Genomic DNA, 15,314 nt, shown 5'->3' with positions numbered 1-15,314 from the left:
GTAGTTCCACCTAGTCTCAATTTCTACTTGAAGTTTCCCAGGTCTAAGTTTATTTTCCACACAAGCATTCTTAAAATCTCTAAGTCTTCCCCTATTAGCATTACAAAAAAGAAACGCAACCGCATCTCTAACTTTTTGAATAGAATCGTCAAAACACACAAGATCATCTTTAACAATTAAATTTAAAATGTGACAACTACATCTCACATGAAAAATATTTTTTAGCGGAGGGTTTATTTCTCTTTTTAAAAGACCAATCGCCTTTGTATTATTAGAAGCATTATCTAAAGCAATACAAAGTATTTTTCTATAAATATTAAAAAATCTCATTATAGTAGACATTGAATCCGCTAAAAATTTTCCATCGTGACGACTTTTTCCTTCATCATATAAAAAAGCTATAATTCTTTTTTGCATAACCCAATTGTCATCGACCCAATGACATGTAATAGCAAAAAAATCTAACTTGTTAAGACTAAGACCCAAATCAGCGGTAAGAGAAACATTACAATTTAAAGAATTAAATACATGGCGCACATAAAATCTATATTTTTTATACAAATCTATAACATCCGCTCTACAAGTACTTCTAGGAATACCCTCAAATAACGGATTATAACAACGTTGAATGTAAGTAACAAACCCCAAACCCGAGGGAAAGGAAAATGGTAAACAATCATAAGCTACCATTTTAGCTATTTCTACACGCTCTTTTTTCTTGTCATACTTAAAATTTCTACCGGTTCGTGGGTCTATCGTCATTTGAATACCCCCACATTTGAACCCGTTTGCTCTCCCCAAACATCTATATGTTTTTTTCTTATATGACCATTTAGTGTACCCGTTCCACCATCCTTACTAGTTCCTTGCCTAAAAATAAATACTTGTCCACATAGGGTACATGTAACTGATTGGTTTTCCCTATCCTTAGTCATAAATTTCCAAATTTTAGCGGTTGGTTTACGAGTTCTAGGCGGTTTGTCTTGTGTATGTGATTGTGCAGGACATGTATCTCCTGTGGGATTTTCGGGGGGTTGTGTTTCATCATCATCATCAATTTCATTAAAAGTGTCGGTAAAATGTTGTTGCATTGCCTCATGACCTAAAAGTGGATTATTTCCACCAACATCAATACCTAAATTAGGTGTTTCTTCCACAAATGTTTCCTCATTAAGCCCACCCCTAACAATACCACCACTACTACTACCGGCACCACGTCTAAATCTATTTGCCATTATTTCATCGTCATTTAAAATAAAGCACAAGACCAAACAATTCCCAATGTTGGATTTTATCTAGCCAACATGTTTGCTCTCACATGGCCAACTTTATGTTGCCCTTTAAGAGGGATATTGATGTCTACAACAAAAGTCCCGGTTATGATAGAACAACCTGATCGAATGACTAAAACATACACAAGGAATATCGTCTATAAGGAAGTATTAGGTGAGACACGCTTTAAGAACATATTTGCACCTCATAAAATTGAAATAATTATAAAAATTACATTTATCTATTTAAACTTTCAATGGTCATCTTCGCAGGTTTGGGCGAATAAGTGACGATATCACGATCCACATTGAGCATTCGTAGAAGATTCCACTATATTTGTTGGTTTATAATTATTTACTCAAACTTTAATTTAAGAATATTAATGTAATTTTACTATAACATGTATTTCATGACTCAACATATTGGTGCAATCGCACGTACCGAAAACCTTAGTGTTTACATATAAGTAAGATTGATAATGAAGATATCTGGTTCCCCATTATAATTTTGTGTTTTGAAAAAAATACAATTCAAATATAACTGTTTTGTTGAAAGAAAAGAGAGACGATTTCATTTCAGAAAGAAAGTCTTTCAATTCTCTTCAAAAGATATGTTTCCAGAAAAAAAAAAAAATCCTTTAATAAGTAGTATCGAATGCCATATCTAAAGATTGTTAGTACTATTATTTAATTGTTTGGATCTGCGACAACCAAGCTGTTTACAACTCAAAAGATCTTTCCCAATTTAGTTTTGTCTAATCCAAAAAGCCTTTGAATATATTTGCATACAGTCAAGTCGCCTTTTATATATTAGAAGACATGCCCATCATCAGTGGTTACAAAAATCATTTGAAGCATCAGTCCTCTTCTCTCTTCAGGGAAGAGCCCTGTCCTGTCTAGATCTCTTCCTCCCACTTGGGTTTCTTCTTCGTAGTCTCAGATCTCTTGCGTTTGGACTTGGATACGTCGTCGTTTTGTGGTAGATCCGGAGCTCTGATCGAATCATGGCGGCTGCTAACGCTCCCATCACTATGAAAGAGACCCTCACGGTACCATATAATTGCTATTATTATTCCCTCCATATTTCTATTGAGCATTTATATGTTCTCTTTTAGTGTCATTGATTTGATTTGCTACTGTTAATTAGTGTATTCGTAGTTTAGCACGTGTGGATTGTTACTTAGATCTGTGATACCTACTTCTATTGCCAGATCTCCAGTTTTGGTCCTTCAATTCTGATTTTGATCCTCATGATAAATGACTCTTAACACATTTAACCTTTAATTTATTAAAACGGAAAAGGGCCAAAATTACCCCTTAACTTTGGAAAATAGTTCATCCATACCCTTCGTTATACTTTAGGGCCAATTATACCCTTACCGTTATACTATGGGGTCAATTATACCCTTGTGTCTAACAGTTGCCACGTGGCATCATCCCAGCCCTTCAAAATTATTTTTCCCTCAAATAATTTTTTACTCACTAAAATAACCCAACCCGACCCGATTTTTTTTTTCTTTCCAGCCAAGGGGTATTGGGTTGGGTCCGTATCAGTTTGGCTGGAAAAAAAATTCGGGTCGGGTTGGGTTATTTTAGTGGGTAAAAAATTATTTGAGGGGAAAATAATTTTGAAGGGCTGGGATGATGCCACGTGGCAGCTGTCAGACATAAGGGTATAATTGACCTCATAGTATAACGGTAAGGGTATAATTGGCCCTAAAGTATAACGAAGGGCATGAATAAACTATTTTCCAAAGTTCGGGGGTAATTTTGGCCCTTTTCCGTTATTAAAATGTCTCCCTCTATGTAGGAAATATGTTATATTTAGATTATTTTTTAGGAGTACATTACCCTATGAAGTAACAATACGAGTTTGACATAACAGATAGGTGATTAAATAATAGAATGGTTAATACTTCAGGAATTTTGTGATTATTTATCTAATAAAGGGCATTTTCCAGTAATTGAAGGTTAAAAATACTTAGGCAGATATCACAAGGACTAGAATTAGACTTTACCAATAACTGAGAGCCTATGTTTTTGCTTTTGGAATTTCACTTCATTTTCTGGCTGAGTACTTGATTGAATTTCATGTTATGTTTGATGTAGTTGCAAAGCATAGGGGTGAACCCACAGTTCATCACATTCACCAATGTTACGATGGAATCGGATAAGTATATATGTGTCAGAGAGACGGCTCCTCAGAATAGTGTGGTGATTATTGATATGAACATGCCTATGCAGCCTTTGAGGCGTCCTATTACCGCCGACTCTGCTCTTATGAATCCTAATTCTAGAATTTTGGCTCTTAAAGGTATGATAAATCTTTGCTCTTTTGTACTGTTTCAAGTTACGCACTTGTTAATTGCATGTATTTTGTATTTACTGACTTCATAGTTTGTTGGCTAATTCACCTTTGAGCAAGAAAAGCAGTCTCTCTTCACCATTATCTTGATATGCTAAAGAACTTTGAGACTAGAAAGAAGTAAAAAGGGATAGCAAAAGATACTAGAAAAAAAGGGACAGCAAGGATAGTGTAAAATGCACATGTGTAGCTCTTAGCAAGCTAAGTAAGAATAATGGTATGGATCAAGGAGGTTGATAAGGTATTTGACTTTGTTGTGTGTCTTTATTTACTCCTTGTGGGGATCCTGGTGGAGGACTGAAAGCAGAGGTCTCTGAAACGTCTCGGACTTCACAGTTTTTGACTTTGGGCCTGATTTCGCCATTTCTCTCTTTTTCACTTCTTTATCATCATTTTTTGCTTCAACTACATCTATTGATCTACACACCTGAAACATGATGAATTTCATAAGATTAAGCACAAATACATACTAAAAGAACTACACAAGTGTAAGTAAATGACGCTGAATAAGTGGTAAGGTCACCACGTATCAGTGACACACTTTTTGATTGGAGTCAGGAAAACATTAGGAGCTTAATGGCGACCATTCTTAATTTTACAGAGGAAGTTGGCAATTGAAGAAGTTGGGCTACCAGATGATACATTTTAGGCCCTTTGTCTCATAACACCGTATTTCACTCGAGTGTTGAGATACTGTGAATCTGTTAACCTAATGCTAATGGTTGATGCATTTCTTAGCCTATCTAGAACGTGTAGTTTCTAATCGGATCTTCATTATAGTTTCCACAATAGTGGAACTTATCAGTGTTGCTGATACATGTCAGCTGTTGTTAGCAAATTGTCGCTTACATAATTCCCCCATCCCACTGACATCCTGGTGTATGTTTTCCAAATTCTGATTAGAACCAGCACTTTGTAGTTTGGGTAGGTCAATATTACTCTTCTATGCGCATAGCGGGAGCTTAGTGCACCGGGCTGCCCTTTTTTTTATTTGTTTTCTTGCACGAATTGATGGATTATTATTTTCACCAAACAATTTGTTAATTTAAGTGAAATCAGGGAAACTTAATTGTAAGTGGGTTAGAAAAAATTTTAAGCTTGAAAAACTGTCCTTTCTCACCTTATTAAAAAAAAAAAAAGAAAAAGAAAAAAGAAAGACCACTCTTCCTCTGTTTCTTGATCATGGCATGATGCAATCCTCTCTTATCTCTTGAAGCTCAAGTTCCTGGAACTAGTCAAGATCACTTGCAGATTTTCAATATTGAGGCAAAGCAGAAAATGAAATCATATCAGATGCCTGAGCAGGTACTGGCTAATTTGATTTGGTTTATGCATTATTTAGTGCCCATGGCCATAAATCATGTGATGTGCTGCCCAGCCATGTAACGACCAAATGTGTACCACAGGTTGTTTTCTGGAAATGGATTACAACGAAGATGTTAGGTCTTGTTACACAAACGACAGTCTATCATTGGGCGATTGAAGGTAGGACAGTTTTTCTTTTACATTACAACATTCTTTTCCTTCTGTTTGCCTGGTGAAGCTCTGTTTTCTGTTGGTAATGATTTTTCTTTACACTTTTTGAAAATGTTGAATGGTTGTCTGTCCTTAATAATTCCCACTTGTATTTGCGCAGGGGATTCTGAGCCTGTAAAGATGTTTGATAGAACAGCCAACTTAGCCAACAACCAAATAATCAACTACCGTTGTGATCCTTCTGAGAAATGGTTGGTTTTGATTGGTATTGCTCCAGGTTCACCAGAGGTGTGTAATGCTTATATGCTAATGGAAACTTTAATCTTGATGTCCTATTCTGAAAGCAAACCTACTTAACTTCCCAAGCAGCCTTTTCAATGTCACCGGCGATTTTTGTGTAGGGCTTGTCAGCTTTTCCGAAATCGTTTGACTGTCTTGTCTCTCTGATTGCTCTGTCTATGTCGTATCGTTGAAAACATGCTTTTGCATGTAGTTTTCAGTATTTGGATTGTGTAACATGCTGTGACAGTGGTTAATATTGCATGAAAATGCCAGTATACTGCAGTTATTTTTTGCTACTTGGATGTTTGATGCTATCAGATAAAAAACTTAAAGCTCAAAAGACTGGGATTTTTGAAAGACTGGTAAAAACATGTTTGTATTTGTTGCAATTCTGATGGTCTCTAATATATATTAAATATAGAAGGAACATGCACTTCCTTATTTAACTATTCTTCTGTGACTTCTGTTAATAGAGGCCTCAACTGGTCAAAGGAAACATGCAATTATTTTCAGTGGATCAGCAACGCAGTCAAGCTCTCGAGGCACATGCTGCAGCATTTGCCTCATTCAGGGTGAGAAAGGCTCCTCCATAATTCTTTTAATGTGTTTAGCGGTTCTTGATTTTATGTTTCCTGCCTAACTGTTTCTTGCTTTATTCAGGTTCTGGGAAATGAAAGGGATTCCATACTCATTTCTTTTGCCACGAAATCCTTAAATGCTGGACAAGTCACATCAAAGTTGCATATCATTGAGCTTGGAGCCCAGCCAGGTCAAAGCACTGCTCTTCTTCCTTTCACCTGTAGTTTAATCTTGAAGTTATTTTAGTAAAATTGTTGCGGCAGAACTGCCTGATGTGATTGTCATCAGTTTTCCTAATACGTTAAATGTTTGCAGGGAAACCGTCTTTTACGAAGAAACAGGCAGATCTGTTCTTTCCTCCAGATTTTGCTGATGATTTCCCAGTTGCCATGCAGGTATCTCTTGCCTTCCCTGTGTAGTTCTGTTGTCACTTTATTTTGTCTTTCTGCATTTTTAATAATTCAGTTTCCTATAACATGGTTCTTTGTTATTCTGGCAGATATCTCATAAATACAGTTTAATTTATGTTATCACAAAGCTTGGGCTTCTCTTTGTCTATGACCTCGAAACAGCTACTGCAGTGTACAGAAATAGGATCAGTCCAGATCCTATTTTTCTGACAGCAGAAGCTTCATCAATTGGTGGTTTCTATGCCATCAACAGGCGGGGCCAAGTGTTGCTCGCCACAGTAAATGAAGCAACTCTAGTACCTTTTGTCAGTGGGCAAGTATGTCAATTTTCATTTTATTCTATTATTATATTAAATCATTAGCATTTAATTTAACCTAGATTTAAACTTTGTACACATCATATTCCAGTTGAATAATCTGGAGCTTGCCGTCAATCTTGCCAAAAGAGGAAACCTTCCTGGGGCTGAGAATTTGGTAAGTTGATATCATATTGTCAACTTCTATTGGAAATCTACCTGATCTTTACCCGTTATATGGTGCACCATGGTTTTTGCTGTCCTATGAGCATTTCCTTCTCTGAGAACAATATAGTGAATCATTGATTGTCAAAGATATCATCAGCAGTTTGCAGTCTTATTAAAAGCTTTTGAGCTTATTGATTCAGCATGTTGATAATCTGAGGATGTCTTTCTCTAGGATGATCTTAAACGTATTACTGTTATTTCCTCAGGTTGTCCAGCGGTTCCAAGAGCTGTTTGCTCAGACAAAGTACAAAGAAGCTGCGGAACTTGCTGCGGAATCACCACAAGGCATACTCCGTACGCCTGACACGGTTGCCAAATTTCAGGTATTGGTTTTGATACGGAAAATATTTCTCTCAGGATTTTATTGCCTTACTGGTCGTGAAAGAGTTTCTGGCATTCACGTGTTATTCTGCAAAAGATAGTTCATATTTATTTATATTTGTATTGGTCTTCTTTGCAGAGTGTTCCTGTTCAAGCAGGGCAAACACCTCCGTTATTGCAGTACTTTGGGACACTTTTAACAAAAGGAAAGCTAAATGCTTTTGAATCATTGGAACTGTCGCGCCTTGTTGTCAACCAGAACAAGAAAAACCTGTTGGAGAACTGGTTGGCTGAGGATAAGCTGGAGTGTAGTGAGGAACTCGGGGATCTCGTGAAGGTAAATTTTTGAAGTTGAAATTCAATATTTCCGTTGCTCACCACTTTTTTTTTTGGCTAGGAGTCTATTGCTCTAGTTACTGATTGCAATCATAATTTTCTTGTAGACTGTTGATAATGACCTTGCCCTAAAGATATATATCAAAGCAAGAGCGACTCCGAAAGTTGTTGCTGCTTTTGCTGAGCGCAGGGAGTTCGACAAGATTTTGATATATTCCAAGCAGGTGAGTGATTTCTATTTGTGGCCATCTGGCTGACTGCTTTGTTGTCCTTTTCCCTCTCCTATTTCTGTTTTTTTGCTTAGTTTAATTTTCTTCTTTATTGGTGCTTGTCTGAGCTGCTATATCCAGATGGGTCAACCCTCTCTAGTATAAATTGATTCGGGGTTGGATATTTAAAATGATTTTTTTGGTTGGTACAGGTTGGATATACACCTGACTATTTGTTCCTTCTCCAAACAATTCTTCGATCTGATCCTCAGGTATGCTGAGAATAGTTATAATGGCATCTGTTTCTCATCCTTATCTGCTGGCTTCATTTAGTAGATTTTACCGGATTTACTCCGTGATATTTGGATATTAATATTTTTGACCATATGGTACTGCTCAACTTTTGTTTTCTATTTTGAGGAGAGAGTTGCACAAGAATTGTGTATTTAATGATGTCACTTTAAGATATTGTACTCAGTTTGGCAAGTTGCCTCGTCTGTGATGAAGAGAAAGTGAGCACTTGTAAATCTGACACAGTGCTGGTTTGGATGAAGTTGAACAATTTCTCTGTTTATGCAGGGAGCTGTTAACTTTGCGCTCATGATGTCCCAAATGGAGGGCGGTTGTCCTGTTGATTACAACACTATCACCGATCTATTTCTTCAGGTTAATCGAGTCATATTGATGTCAAATATCCTGTAGACTGTCAAACAGATACAATTGTTACAATTTATCCTTCTTAAGTGCTTTAAACCCCATGTCCTTAATAGTGTTTGCTATCTTTCTCTCTGGGATGCAGTGCACAACTGACAAAGTATTCTCTTTCTGCTTGTGTTAATAGAGGAACATGATCCGTGAGGCAACAGCATTTTTATTGGATGTTCTGAAACCTAACCTTCCAGAGCATGCCTTTCTGCAGACCAAGGTTTCTTTACTCTTTTCATTAGGAAACTTTGTTTGTTAATACATTCTGCTTTTGAATCTTAACTTCTTTCTTCTATACAGGTCTTGGAAATCAACCTCGTGACTTTCCCAAATGTTGCTGATGCTATATTAGCAAATGGAATGTTCAGTCATTATGATCGACCTCGGATTGCTCAACTTTGTGAGAAAGCTGGTCTTTACGTGCGGGCTCTGCAGGTTGAATCATTATCAGCATTTCTGCGTTAACTTTCCTTAAGAAACCGCTGCTAAGTCAGAATAATCATGTTTTGTTCTGCAGCATTATTCTGAACTGCCTGATATCAAGCGCGTCATTGTTAATACACATGCAATTGAGCCTCAGGTTGGAATAATCTATAGTTTGTGTTTACCTTTTCTATAGGAGTTTGTCCGACTTATACTGATCGATGATGTTCCTCTTAGGCCTTGGTTGAATTTTTTGGGACCCTTTCACGCGAATGGGCACTTGAGTGCATGAAGGACCTCCTTGTTATCAATATCAAAGGAAACCTTCAAATAATTGTTCAGGTACTGGTTATGTTGTCTTATTGCAGATGAGACTTTTTGCTGGAATTTATCATGTACCTGCACCTATAATGTATGCATCAACTCAAGCAGCGTCATTTCTTGGCAATACTCTATAATAATGGCATTTTGGCTGATTATGAGTTTTGCAGGTTGCAAAAGAGTACTGTGAGCAGTTGGGTGTTGATGCTTGCATAAAGCTTTTTGAGCAATTTAAGTCCTATGAGGGGTTATATTTCTTCCTGGGATCATATTTGAGTTCCAGGTGCATACTAAAGGAGATACTTTTTGCTATTTTGCGAGGCGAATTTTAATTGTTAATTAATCTTTGATTTTTTGGGTCTTGTGCAGTGAGGATCCTGATATCCACTTTAAATATATTGAGTCAGCTGCCAGAACTGGTCAAATCAAGGAGGTTGAGCGTGTCACAAGAGAATCAAACTTTTATGATGCAGAAAAGACGAAAAACTTCTTGATGGAAGCCAAACTTCCTGATGCTCGGCCTCTGATTAATGTTTGTGACCGCTTTGGTTTTGTTCCTGACCTCACGCACTACCTCTATACCAACAATATGCTACGGTATATTGAAGGTTATGTCCAAAAGGTTTGTATGGTTTCTGTGTAATAGTTGCTTTATTGAAGTATTTGCAAGCGGGAAATAACAAGCTTTTTATCTTCTATGGAACAGGTCAATCCAGGAAATGCACCTTTAGTTGTAGGGCAGCTTTTAGATGATGAGTGTCCTGAGGATTTTATTAAGGGATTGATCCTGTCTGTGCGTTCTCTGCTTCCAGTGGAGCCCCTAGTGGAAGAATGTGAAAAAAGGTCTTTGTATCCCTGTAGAGTTGCTTCAAAGTTGTTCGTTATCAACTTTTAGTGTGTTAAACCTTTTACCCTATTGCTTCTCAGGAATCGACTCCGCTTGCTGACACAGTTTTTGGAGCATCTTGTAAGTGAAGGAAGTCAGGATGTGCATGTACACAATGCTCTGGGAAAGATCATTATAGATAGCAATAACAACCCAGAGCACTTCCTCACAACCAATCCATACTATGACTCGCGCGTTGTTGGTAAATATTGTGAAAAGCGCGATCCTACCCTTGCTGTTGTTGCATATAGGAGAGGGCAGTGTGATGATGAACTTATTAATGTGACAAACAAGAACTCTTTGTTCAAACTTCAAGCAAGGTTAGTTATTCATTAGGTTTGCGATAGTAGCTGGTTTATCAGATGTCTACCAGTGGAGTAAACTATCATGTTAAAATTGTTTTCAGGTATGTGGTTGAGAGGATGGATGGTGATCTTTGGGAGAAAATTCTTAGCCCCGAAAATGAGTTTAGAAGGCAGCTTATTGATCAAGTTGTTTCCACTGCTCTGCCTGAAAGCAAGAGCCCTGAGCAAGTTTCTGCAGCTGTTAAAGCTTTCATGACTGCTGATCTTCCCCATGAACTGATTGAACTTCTTGAAAAGATTGTGCTCCAGAATTCTGCGTTCAGTGGGAACTTTAATCTGCAGAATTTACTTATCCTGACAGCCATTAAAGCCGATCCATCCAGAGTAATGGACTATATCAATAGGCTTGATAATTTTGATGGACCTGCAGTAGGGGAAGTTGCTGTGGAAGCCCAACTTTATGAAGAAGCTTTTGCAATCTTCAAGAAGTTCAACTTGAATGTACAGGCTGTCAACGTTCTGCTTGACAACATCCGCGATATTAACCGGGCTGTGGAGTTTGCATTCCGAGTTGAAGAAGATGCTGTTTGGAGTCAGGTGGCTAAAGCTCAACTGAGAGAAGGATTAGTGAGTGATGCTATTGGGTCGTTTATTCGTGCAGATGACGCCACCCACTTTTTGGATGTAATTCGTGCTGCAGAGGATGCGGATGTTTACCATGACTTGGTTAAGTATCTGCTGATGGTAAGGCAGAAGACAAAGGAGCCCAAAGTTGACAGTGAACTCATTTATGCATATGCTAAAATTGATAGACTGGGTGACATTGAAGAGTTTATTCTCATGCCAAATGTTGCTAATCTACCCAATGTTGGTGATAAGTTGTTTGATGAAGGCTTATATGAGGCTGCAAAGATCATATTTGCTTTCATTTCTAACTGGGCCAAGTTGGCGAGCACACTTGTGAAGTTAAATCAATTTCAAGGTGCTGTCGATGCAGCACGCAAGGCAAATAGTGCTAAGACATGGAAAGAAGTTTGCTTTGCTTGTGTAGATGCTGAGGAATTCCGTTTGGCTCAAATTTGTGGGCTTAACATTATAGTGCAGGTATTTAACTTTGTGTTTTACAAGTTATTATCAAGCAGATATTGTTGGTACTTCTGTCTGAGCGTCTTCATTTGCATCTAAGTCTATCTTCTTGGCTAGTCTTGATTTGTATCATCTCTTTTTACTTTTGCAGGTGGATGACTTGGAGGAAGTTAGTGAATTTTACCAAAATAGAGGATGTTTTAATGAATTAATCTCTCTAATGGAGAGTGGGTTGGGTTTGGAGCGTGCACATATGGGTATCTTCACAGAACTTGGTGTTTTATATGCCAGATACCGTTACGAGAAGCTCGTGGAACACATCAAATTATTCTCCACCAGACTCAACATTCCCAAGCTTATTCGTGCCTGCGATGAGCAGCAACACTGGAAGGAACTCACGTATTTGTACATCCAATATGATGAATTTGATAATGCAGCCACCACTGTCATGAATCATTCTCCAGATGCCTGGGATCATATGCAGTTCAAAGACATTGTTGTCAAAGTTGCTAATGTGGAGCTTTATTACAAGGCCGTCCACTTTTATTTGCAAGAGCATCCTGATCTCATTAATGACCTTCTAAATGTTCTTGCACTTAGAGTTGATCACACACGTGTCGTGGACATAATGAGAAAGGTCTTCACTTATTATCAAAACCTCTTGGTTTGGGAGAATTGTTTTAGATTATATATTGTGATTTATATTCTTCTTTCTAAACCATTTGATTTCTTTTGTTGGACTGACATCAGGCTGGTCACCTTCGCCTAGTCAAGCCTTACATGATTGCTGTTCAGAGCAACAATGTTTCTGCTGTGAATGAGGCCCTTCACGAAATTTATGTTGAGGAAGAAGACTATGATAGACTACGTGAATCAATTGAGTTGCATGATAATTTCGATCAGATTGGTCTTGCTCAGAAGGTGGAGGCTAGTTCTTCTGAAGTTCTCTCTCTCTCTCTCTCTGTGTTTATAAGATGTCTCACAACTATTTGCTTTTCTTTTGTTCCGAGCAGATAGAGAAACATGAGCTTCTCGAGATGAGGCGTGTTGCTGCTTCTATCTATAAGAAAGCTGGTAGGTGGAAGCAATCTATTGCTCTGTCAAAGAAAGATAATCTCTACAAAGACGCCATGGAAACAGCCTCACAATCTGGAGATCGCGAACTTGCAGAGGAGTTGCTTGTTTACTTCATTGAACAGGTATATATGGTTTTAATTTTAAGAATCATCTGTGTTCTTCCTTTATCCCCAAGTCCCTATAGAGGTAAACTCAGTGATTGTTGAAAAGAAGTTAATGCTTGCTCCTATATAGGCTTCATGATTAAATTACTGCGACGTGAGAGTAGGAATGGGGCCGTCATGGTTTTCTTAGTATCTGTGGGTGTCAGAGAACCCCCACATCCCTAAGATTAAATGCAACAAATACCCTGAGAAAAAGAAAAAGAGTTGGTACACTTTCAAGTGTTAGCAGATATGGCTTAAAGTTTTTGTTGCTGTATGCATATATAAATGTCTTGCTTTGCCTATTAAAAGAAAACAAAAAGAAAGTTATGGATGGGAGTCATTAAGGAGGATACAAAATAATTTGGTTGGAAATGATATTTGTTGGTCTGACAAAGTCCGATGCTCTATATCTTTGATTGCCGTAATCTGTGCATTGATAAATGCTAGTGCACTTCAAATGTAGCGACATCTAGAGAACTCTGATGTCTTTTACTTCGAAGTTTTCATTGTTTCATTTGATTTTTTTACTTTTTATCCTTGTATAGAAAAGCTTTGGGGAGAATTGGAATTGAGCTCCTAACTGTTGATGCTTGTTTTTGCAGGGAAAGAAAGAATGCTTCGCATCATGCCTCTTTGTTTGTTATGATTTGGTTCGGCCAGATGTTGCCCTTGAGCTTGCCTGGATGAATAATATGATTGACTTTGCATTCCCTTACCTGTTACAGGTAATTCTCTGAACCTCCACCCTGATTCTGTATGTGTGCGCTTTTGCACATCTTCTTCTGCTATAAAAAAGACAGTCTTCTCAGTTACCTCCGCCCCACTCCAAAAGAAAGAGCAGTTTCAGTTGGATTTGTTGTGTCCTCTCCACTGGTAGACCTATTTATTGTGCACCTTTAAATTTCTGTAGGTCAGCTTTTCACGAAGTTTGTTATTTCCGTTTAGCCAGTGTGGTTAAAGCACTCATATTGTGTCTTCCATATGCAGTTCATACTGCCCTCTCGTAGTTGCTATGCTCTTAAGCTAAACTTCTCCGCGAGGTTCTGATGAGGCAAAGCATTTTGGTTTATCTCTGTGTTCTTTTGGCGAGAGAGTTTTTTCCAAAAATTAACTTTTAGTCTATGACAGAAAAAATCTTAAACCAGTACACCCCCAATTTTGAGGGTCTGCCGCTGTTTTGAAGATGTGCGTGTCTGGGACAAGATATTCTTTTTTCCATTGTTCTGTTGCTATATTGAATTTCATAAAATTAAGATGACTTTGTGTTAAGCTATTTATTTGTGTACGCCGCTTAGAGCTTTTTTGGCTCAATGTTTTTTCATTGTATTCTTCTCTGATATACTTTGTTCTCTCTTAAGCCTGTCATTTTTGGTTTCGTGCCTTGGGATGCTTCTCAATAATCTTATTCCGTACTGCCATCAGATGTCACTATTTAATTTGGCTCTCTCCGTCTCTCTCAGTTTATCCGCGAATACACTGGCAAGGTTGATGAGCTAATAAAAGATAAGATTGAGGCTCAAAGTGAAGCAAAAGCCAAAGAGAATGAAGAGAAGGACGTTATTAAGCAGCAGGTACATACGAAACCTAATTATGGTTGCAGCTAGATGCATTTATTTCCTTATTTTGACCTGGAATTTAATTGAAGTTGCATGGATCTTTATAATATTTTTACAAGTGGCACGCGCATACACCCTTGTCGCAAAATTGACCATCTCTTTGATGTGTTAATGTCCGACGAGGCTTCGCTAATCATATGCACTGGTTGACTGCAGAATATGTATGCACAGCTGCTGCCATTGGCTTTGCCTGCCCCACCAATGCCAGGTATGGGAGGTCCAGGCATGGGAGGAGGTTTTGCTGCGCCTCCGCCTCAAATGGGTGCGATGGGAATGCCTCCCATGCCTCCATTTGGCATGCCACCCATGGGTCCCTACTAATATGATGGTGTTCAACATACTGGTGTAAACAGGCACTACAAACGGGCAGGCAGATGATCTGGGGTTCTTTTGCTTTGTGTTTAGGGTTGTTGCCCTTGTATCTTTGTCACTTGCAGTTGTTGACCACTCATGGACACAAGTGGAGGCTAGATAAAATAATTGTTCTCTGTTGTGTGTCATAGGGTGTTGATAACTCCTTTGTAATATTCTTTTAGAAAAGGCATTTTTTTGTAGTTAGGCAGAACGGGGGACATTTCTATTATTCAGGACCAAAGAGATGCATTAATTTTGCATCTTGCACTGATTTGCTGGGGTCAGTAGCAATGATTCTTCTCCAGTTTTGTAATTGTTTGTAGGTTCATTTTCCTGAGGGTATAATTATGTTAAATGTTTTTGGGTTCTTTTTGGTGGTACCTATGCGGACGTGCCTTCATGGTTTGTTATACCAAGTTGCTGTTATCCAGCAGATTATTGGTTGTATCTTTATCATTTTTTAGCTGCATGTATAATCTAGTTTGTACCTCGTCGTTTCGAGCTTTATGATAATTGTTGACCATGGGGCGTACAACTAATGAAGTTTCATGGGGGTGGGTGTCTTGTCTGTTCCTTTTGGGAATTATAGTGTTCTCTCTTCCCCGGTGAAGTTGTAAACTTA

At 38.1% G+C, this 15,314-nt stretch overlaps 1 protein-coding gene across 1 annotated transcript; it reads left to right on the top strand.

Annotated features, from left to right (window-relative positions):
• Positions 1-1,601: 1,601 nt before the first annotated feature.
• On the top strand, positions 1,602-15,125 carry LOC132609050 (clathrin heavy chain 1-like). Its single transcript, XM_060322877.1, has 30 exons — positions 1,602-2,320; positions 3,381-3,585; positions 4,853-4,941; positions 5,043-5,121; positions 5,273-5,400; positions 5,868-5,966; positions 6,055-6,163; positions 6,289-6,368; positions 6,473-6,700; positions 6,792-6,857; positions 7,114-7,230; positions 7,368-7,565; positions 7,672-7,788; positions 7,986-8,045; positions 8,353-8,439; positions 8,615-8,698; positions 8,779-8,913; positions 8,996-9,058; positions 9,139-9,243; positions 9,393-9,505; positions 9,592-9,844; positions 9,929-10,065; positions 10,150-10,428; positions 10,515-11,517; positions 11,651-12,136; positions 12,250-12,420; positions 12,513-12,698; positions 13,325-13,447; positions 14,183-14,293; positions 14,495-15,125. Exons 1-30 carry the CDS (start codon positions 2,276-2,278, stop codon positions 14,657-14,659), a joined length of 5,121 nt encoding a protein of 1,706 aa, XP_060178860.1. The 5' UTR covers positions 1,602-2,275; the 3' UTR covers positions 14,660-15,125.
• Positions 15,126-15,314: the final 189 nt, after the last annotated feature.

Source organism: Lycium barbarum, chromosome 9, assembly GCF_019175385.1.
Source record: "Lycium barbarum isolate Lr01 chromosome 9, ASM1917538v2, whole genome shotgun sequence".
In the NCBI taxonomy this organism is placed as follows: domain Eukaryota; kingdom Viridiplantae; phylum Streptophyta; class Magnoliopsida; order Solanales; family Solanaceae; genus Lycium; species Lycium barbarum.
Note: the sequence above shows the minus strand (reverse complement) of the source record. Positions and strands in the feature narration are given on the sequence as shown.

Excerpts from the sequence above, each read along its gene's own strand:
- LOC132609050 (XM_060322877.1), top strand. The coding sequence starts at position 2,276 with ATGGCGGCTGCTAACGCTCCCATCACTATGAAAGAGACCCTCACG. Across the intron at positions 6,369-6,472 it reads ATTTCCCAGTTGCCATGCAG|ATATCTCATAAATACAGTTT; the intron begins GTATCTCTTGCC and ends TTATTCTGGCAG. Across the intron at positions 6,858-7,113 it reads TTCCTGGGGCTGAGAATTTG|GTTGTCCAGCGGTTCCAAGA; the intron begins GTAAGTTGATAT and ends TTATTTCCTCAG.